The sequence below is a fragment of the Octopus bimaculoides genome, chromosome 2, assembly GCF_046866305.1.
Source record: "Octopus bimaculoides isolate indiv1 chromosome 2, ASM4686630v1, whole genome shotgun sequence".
Classification (NCBI taxonomy): Eukaryota; Metazoa; Mollusca; class Cephalopoda; order Octopoda; family Octopodidae; genus Octopus; species Octopus bimaculoides.
Genome location: NC_142929.1, coordinates 45,318,858 through 45,326,357, shown reverse-complemented (window position 1 = coordinate 45,326,357; position 7,500 = coordinate 45,318,858). Strand labels below are relative to the sequence as shown.

The 7,500-nt window shown below is 33.5% G+C and overlaps 1 protein-coding gene across 1 annotated transcript in view; it reads right to left on the bottom strand.

Moving 5' to 3' along the window:
- The window catches only part of LOC106879419 (UPAR/Ly6 domain-containing protein crok), a 171,516-nt gene that overhangs the window by 5,080 nt on the left and 158,936 nt on the right, over nt 1-7,500 (bottom strand). The window contains exon 2 of the mRNA XM_014928978.3: nt 4,387-4,533. Coding sequence (XP_014784464.1) covers nt 4,387-4,533 — 147 coding nt within the window. The remainder of the gene's footprint in view (nt 1-4,386; nt 4,534-7,500) is intronic.

Genomic DNA, 7,500 nt, shown 5'->3' with positions numbered 1-7,500 from the left:
GCCATGTTTAAATGCAATAACCATTACTTCTCATATATATATATATATATATATATATATATATATATATATATATATATGAGTATTATAGTTTGCTTGAAGCATTGTGGTACAGAAGTAGAAAAAGAAAGGGAAAATAAGAAAGTTTCTAACAATGCAGAAAGTTTTACAAAAACCTTTATATTTCAGGTGCAAAGGCCCATCCTCAGGAGGAAGCTGTCCAAGAAATGTTAGTTATACTGGTTTTGTTATTATATTTAAGCAGAAATATAAAACAATAAATATATTTCAAACATAATAATCTAATCGGTGTAACTAGACATTTCTTGGACTGCTTCCTTCTGAGGATGGGCCTTTGGAAGTGAAATATAAAGGTTTTTGTAAAACTTTCTGCATTATTTGAAGCTTTGTTATTTTCCTTTTTCTGCACACACACACTCACATACACACACACACACATGCGCACACACACATATACACATACGTTATGTATATATACGCATATACAATAGGCTTCTTTCAGTTTATGTCTACCAAATCCACTCACAAGGCTTTTTTTGACCTGGGGTTATAGTAGAAGATGCTCATCTGAGGCGCCACACAAAGGGACTGAACCTGAGACCACATAGTTGGGAAGCAGGCTTCTTAATCTCATGGCCACTACACACATATTTTCCAAAGCACATTATTTCATAAAACTAGTGTTGTCATGAATGTTGATATTTTCTATCAGACTTTATCTTGTATTGCTGTTATTCTGACTCATATATAGGTTGCTAGCACTGCTATGAGGGGTAACTGAAGATACAACTATTAAGTCTCTTGGCAAATCTTTTCACTGACCGTTGGACTAAATATCTATTGTCTTTGCCAATAAAATGAAGATTGATTACAATTTGAGTCTCACTTGGCAGACAGCCAGTGGGTGGCAACTGTCTGAGGCACAGAGTTTATCTAGAACAGTTAGCTACAACTGCAAAGTAATTGCTGATGCATGTATATGTAAATATATATAGTTCATATGTACATTAAATAATTTTGCTCTCTAAATAGTAATTAGTTTCAAATTTTGACACAAGACCAGAAAGTTTGAGGGAAGGGGTAAGTCAATTACATCACCCCTAGTGTTCAACTGGTACTTATTTTATTAACCCCGAAAGGATGAAAGGCAAAGTTGACCTCAGCGGAATTTGAACTCCAAACATAAGGATGGATGAAATACTGCTAAACATTTTGGCCAGCATGCTAACAATTCTGTCAGCTTTGTTACCGTATGCTAAATAGTAATTGAAAACATAATGGTAAGACAATATATATTTTATGCACAAATTCACTTTGCAACCACAGATTTCAGGCTTAATATTGCAGTGTGACATATTGGCAAATATCATCTACTAAGGCTCTGTGGTGACCAATGCCTTGTGAGTGAGTCTGGAAGATGGAAACTGTGTAGAAGCCTGTCATATATATATATATATATCTATATATATATATATATATATCTATATCTATATCTATATATATATATATATATATATATATATATATATATATATATATATATATATATATATATATATATATATATATATATATACATATATATATATATATATATATATATATATATATATATATATATATATATATATATATAGAGTGAAGGCATGTGGCCTAGTGTTTAGGGTGTTAGCACCATGATTGTAAGATTGTAGTTTCAATTCCTGGACAGGGCGATGCACTATGTTCTTGAGCAAAACACTTCATTTCACGTTGCTCCAGTCCACTCAGCTGGCAAAAATGAGTAACGCTGCGATGGACTGGTATCCCGTCCAGCTGGGGAACACATTCGCCATTGAAACCAGGAAACCGGGCCCATGAGCCGAGCTAGGCTTTAAAAGGGCGCATTTATTTTATTATATATATATATATATATAGTTCCATGGGGAATTATTACCTTGCTTGAAAAGAGGTAAGAGATGGTGACTGACATCCTGTCTGAGCACATGGGCCAAAGAATAAAGAAAAGAACCGGTGTTACTTTCAAACCAATAACACCACATGACCTATGTTGACCAATAGAGGCCTAACATCTAGAAAACATCTTGAATTTGTCTCATATCCTCTTTACTCTTCTTTAAATGCCCAATGAAATAAGTTCAATCTACAAGCCTGCAAAACCTTAACCCTTTAGTGTTTAAACCAGCCATATCCAGCTCAAATATTCTAGCTGTTTTATGTTCAAACTGGCAAGATTCAGCCCTTTACACATACTCTGCAACATCATTCTTAAACTAAACAAACATAACATCGAAATTTCTGAGCTACAAGATAATGCATGATTAATTCAAACCAGCATGAAGAAATAAGTATTATATTTGAATGCTAAAGGGTTAAGTTGCATGGTAGTTGAGTCAAACTGTTATATAACGATACATACATACATACATACATATATATATATATATATATATATATATATATAGTGATAGAAAGGACAACAAAAGAAAGAGAGAGACCTCGATATTATGTAAATAGACGAATTTATCTGTAAAAATATGACACTTATTCGGTAGCCATGATAAAACTCCGAGTTTTGAATGCCAGGGTGGGAACCCACGCCAACATCTCTTCAGTTATCCGCCCATTGAAAATTCCTGTGAAAAGAATAACCACCTGGCATCCGAAACTCAGAGTTTTATCATGGCTACCGAATAAGTGTCACATATTTTTACAGATATATATATATATATATATATATATATATATATAGAGAGAGAGAGAGAGATTCAGATGAATATGGTACTTAAGTTGAAGCACCAGAATTTAGTATGGTATTATCCATACAATTTCAAAGTAAGGTGATTAAAATCAAAATAAGCAACAAGGATATCCTGAGGTAATGCAGTACAATCGTTTCATGCAACTCCATTTAATTGAACAATGCAATCATTACATCAATGTAAAATGCAGAGCAATCCTCAGTTGCACAAAGGCATAGAGTTTAATTAAATTAGAACAGATGGACACATTAGTATAATTATACCATCTGTTCTAATTTAATTAAATTCTATGTTTTTGTGCAGCTGAGGATTGATCTGCATTTTAAATTGATGTAATGATTGCATTGTTCAATTAAATGGAGTTGCATGAAACGATTGTACTGCATTACCTCTGGATATCCTTGTTGCTTATTTTGATATATATATATATATATATATATATATATATATATATATATATATATATATATATATATATAATAGGCTTTTTTCAGTGTTCATCTGCCAAATTCCATAATCTCCTTCAGAAATTTTTGGTTGGCCTGGAGTTACAAGAGAAAACACTTGTTCAAAGTACCATGCACCAAGAATGAACCCAGGACCACAAAGTTAGGAAGCAAAGTTATTACTACATACCCATATATGCATCTACCATCAATCCAATTTTATTTGGGTTGACTGGAGGTTGGCCAGTTGGATTGAACCCAGAACTACATACTTATGAAGTGAACTTGTTAACTATTCTGCCAAACCTCCATCTATAATAACCTAAGTTGCTTTTTTTAAAAATCTTAATCATTGTGTTCTTTATATATTGAGTGAAGTTCATGATGTTTGGCTGAGTTATGTCTTTATAATAACTTGTAAGTGACTCAAAGGAAGCAACTAATACTATAGTAACATAGAAGATGAATTTGTCAGACTGAAAAAACTTACTAAAGTGTTGTTAATTGACTGTAGTATATAAAGTATAACTAAATAAGTGAAGTAGCTTCTACACAATTAAATGAACACATATATATGTATATATATATATATATTTGTGGTGAATGTTTGATCTAGTTGCCATCAAAAACCGTCTTATTGAATATCACCTGCTTGATACTACCTGCAGCATATGGTTATAAAACATTTCCCTTGATTGAAAAAACTATGATGCAAAAATCAATTTCTTAAACAGACAAGATGAAGAAGCTTCAGTCTCAAGGGCTTGTGAACACATACATGCATACATACATGCATACATACATGCATACATACATGCATACATACATACATACATACATACATACATACATATGTACACACACATACATATATATATGTGTATGTGTATTTGCATATGTGTATATATGTGTGTGTATAGATATTATGTAAATATATGTCTGTGTGTATGTATACATATACATTTGTACATATATACACACACACATGAACACATGCATGCATGCGTCTGCACGTGCACACACACACACACACACACACATATGAGAACAGCTACCATGTTTCATTAACTTTTATGCAGTCTTTTGGTGTATTCCCATTTCCTTGATGTTAAAATATCAACATGAAAGTGAAAAGTAAATAAGTTATTATTACTTACCATTTTGAACCACTTTACGGCATCGTGTGTAATTTTTTTGGAATAAATCACAGTCAATTTCAAATGAAGATTTCCTTGGTAGTTCAACACAGAATCTTCCACTCTGGAAAGGTGATGAGTTACAGTTGTAACATTTGATGCAGAGACCTAGAAGAAGAACAAAATAAGAAAACAATGATAAAGACATAAATACCAATCGAACAAGATGATTAATATAGCAATAGGAATGAAATATCTGACATTTAGTAAGTAAATATTTTTGTTTCTTCTTTTTTTTTTCTCTTCTGAATGTTTGATCTGTTGATTAGTATTTTTGTAATAGACTCAGTGTTGAATTCCTGTTTCATTTCTTTACTCAATATTTGCCTGAACTGGATAAATGTTATAAAATATGTCAGCATGGTACAGGGCAGTGGTTCTCAACCAGGGTTCATACAAGATGTTTTGGAGGTCCACACAAGCGAACTAGTAAATTAGGGTCCATTGTAGTATTTTATGGGTCCATGAAAAAATTTTGCTTTAGGTGTATTTATTGCAAGAAAGAGCTAGGTTTCTGTCTCAAGAAAGGGTTAGGTTTTTGTCTCAAGAAAGAACTAGGTTTTTGTCTCAAGAAAGAACTAGGTTTTTGTCTCAAGAAAGGGTCAGGTTTTTGTCTCAAGAAAGGGTTAGGTTTTTGTCTCAAGAAAGAACTAGGTTTTTGTCTCAAGAAAGAACTAGGTTTTTGTCTCAAGAAAGGGTCAGGTTTTTGTCTCAAGAAAGAACTAGGTTTTTGTCTCAAGAAAGAACTAGGTTTTTGTCTCAAGAAAGAACCCGGTTTCTGTCTCAAGAAAGAACCCGGTTTCTGTCTCAAGAAAGAACCCGGTTTCTGTCTCAAGAAAGGGTTAGGTTTTGTCTCTGACAGGTTACAAAGTTCAGCCTACACAAAACAAAATAGGAATTTTAGAAGTATGTATAACACTACTTATTTAAACATTGAATGGCTATGAGGGTCCACCAGAATAAAATAATAATCAAAGGGGTCCATAGATAAAAAAAATGGTTGAGAACCACTCATATAGGGGATAAAGCACTAACTTTTACTTGTTGATTCTGCAAGGATGGAGCAGTACCCATTGCCTTTTGTAGGTCTTCTGAAATTGTTGAGCTTGGTGTCATTAATGCTTCATTTAAACTCATGCAGGTTGACGTATGCAGGGAAGACATGAGCAGGAAAAAGATTCTAGAGGAGTGATGCTTTGGGGAAGAAAGACTGGGAACAGCAGTTAGTGTGGGACCAGAAGGAGGGGGTTGGATGCAACAATAATGATGAGAGATGGAGAGAGGAGTCAGTTTGAGGTGTGTGACAGAAGGATGTATGAAAAGAGCTGGTTCCAAGGAACTAATGTTATTATAGTAGCAATTGTAAAAAACAAACGTATTGACATTTTGGTGTCTTATATGCTTCAGGCATGATTCTACAGGAAAAACTTCAGTACATTACATTGCTATTAGAATCTTGTTGCTTTCTACTCTCAATGAGTGAGTATTTACAATATAGGGTCGAAAATGTTAGACATTTTGGTTTATTTCTATCATTATACCTCCCATTCTTATATGTTATCTTATGCATCACAAGTTTCATGTTCAAAATAACATATTGGACAATAGATTGATTAAGTCTCACTTCCATTCACATCCATTGAAATAACACTTGATATTAAGGCAGTGAGCTGGCGAAGTTGTTAGCACACCTGCCAAAATGCTTAGTGACATTTTGTCCATCTTTATGTTCTGAGTTCAAATTCTGATAAGGTCAACTTTACCTTTTGATTCTTTCGAGGTCAATAAAATAAGTACCAATCAAACACCGGGGATCGATATAATCGATTATCTCCCTTCCCCCGAAATTGCTGGCCTTGTGACAAAATTTGAAATCAATATATCGCATCACAGAGAAGTGACAGACCTGGAGTGTCTCTAACAAGCTTCACAACAATTGACAGTCAAATATTTCTAAGTCAACAAGTCTGACTTTCTTCAGAGCATGTGTAGAAGTGTATTCTCTATGGAGTTGAAACCTGGTCTACAAAGAAGGATCTTCAAGACCAATTTGATGATACATACGCTAGGCTTTTCATGAGGACTCAAAACATCTCATAGCATGAGCACAAGACTAAAGAGAAGATTTATGGACACACTCCACCCATTTCTGCTATTGTTGCTCAATGCAGAGTAGTGTTTGCTGATCCTTGCTGTCTCCCTAAACACTAGGCCATATTGGACAAAATATAATTTTGGAAAAGTGGTGATCTGGCAGATTTGGTATCACAGTGGACTATATGCTTAGTGGCATTTCTTCTGGATTTACATTCTGAATTCAAATTTTATCAAAGGTCAATTTTGCCTTTTATCCGTTTGGAGTCAATAAAATAAGTACCAATTGAGCACTGAGGTACATGTCATTGACTAGCTTCCTCTCCGAAATTTCGAGCCTTGTTCCTATAGTAAAAAGAATACTTTGGAAATAACTGTACTCTACTAGAAGATCAAAACCACTCTACTGCATTGCTATTAGTAGAGACGCACAATATAAAACTGATGATCTACAAAAGTTAATGGGGAACAGAATAGAGATTCCTGGAATGGCATGGTGACATGCATCTCAGTTGTAATAGCTTGAAGAAGAAGAACTAAATCAACTATTGTTGAATTATTCTGAAAATCACCGAGAAACATTACTATGTCAATAATAGTCAGTTACCTACTCAAATATTTCTCCTCTTCCATTAGTTTTAGACTTTGTATAATAAAGTATGGAGTGTGTATTGCTTTGATCCAACAAATGGACATGACATCAAAAACAATGTGCTTAGAGATGATAGAGCATTTGGCAGGGCAAATTTCGTTATATGTCTCTGTATATATGTATCTCCCATATATATATATATATATATATATATATATATATATATATATATATATATATATATAAATATGTGATTATGTGTGTGAGAGTGTGTATGTGCGTTTGTATGTATGCATTATGTAAGAATGTGTGTGTGTGTGTATGTGTAACAGTGGTGTAAAATACAATCGAAAATTGAATAGTACTGACCCATACAAGCATAAGAAAGT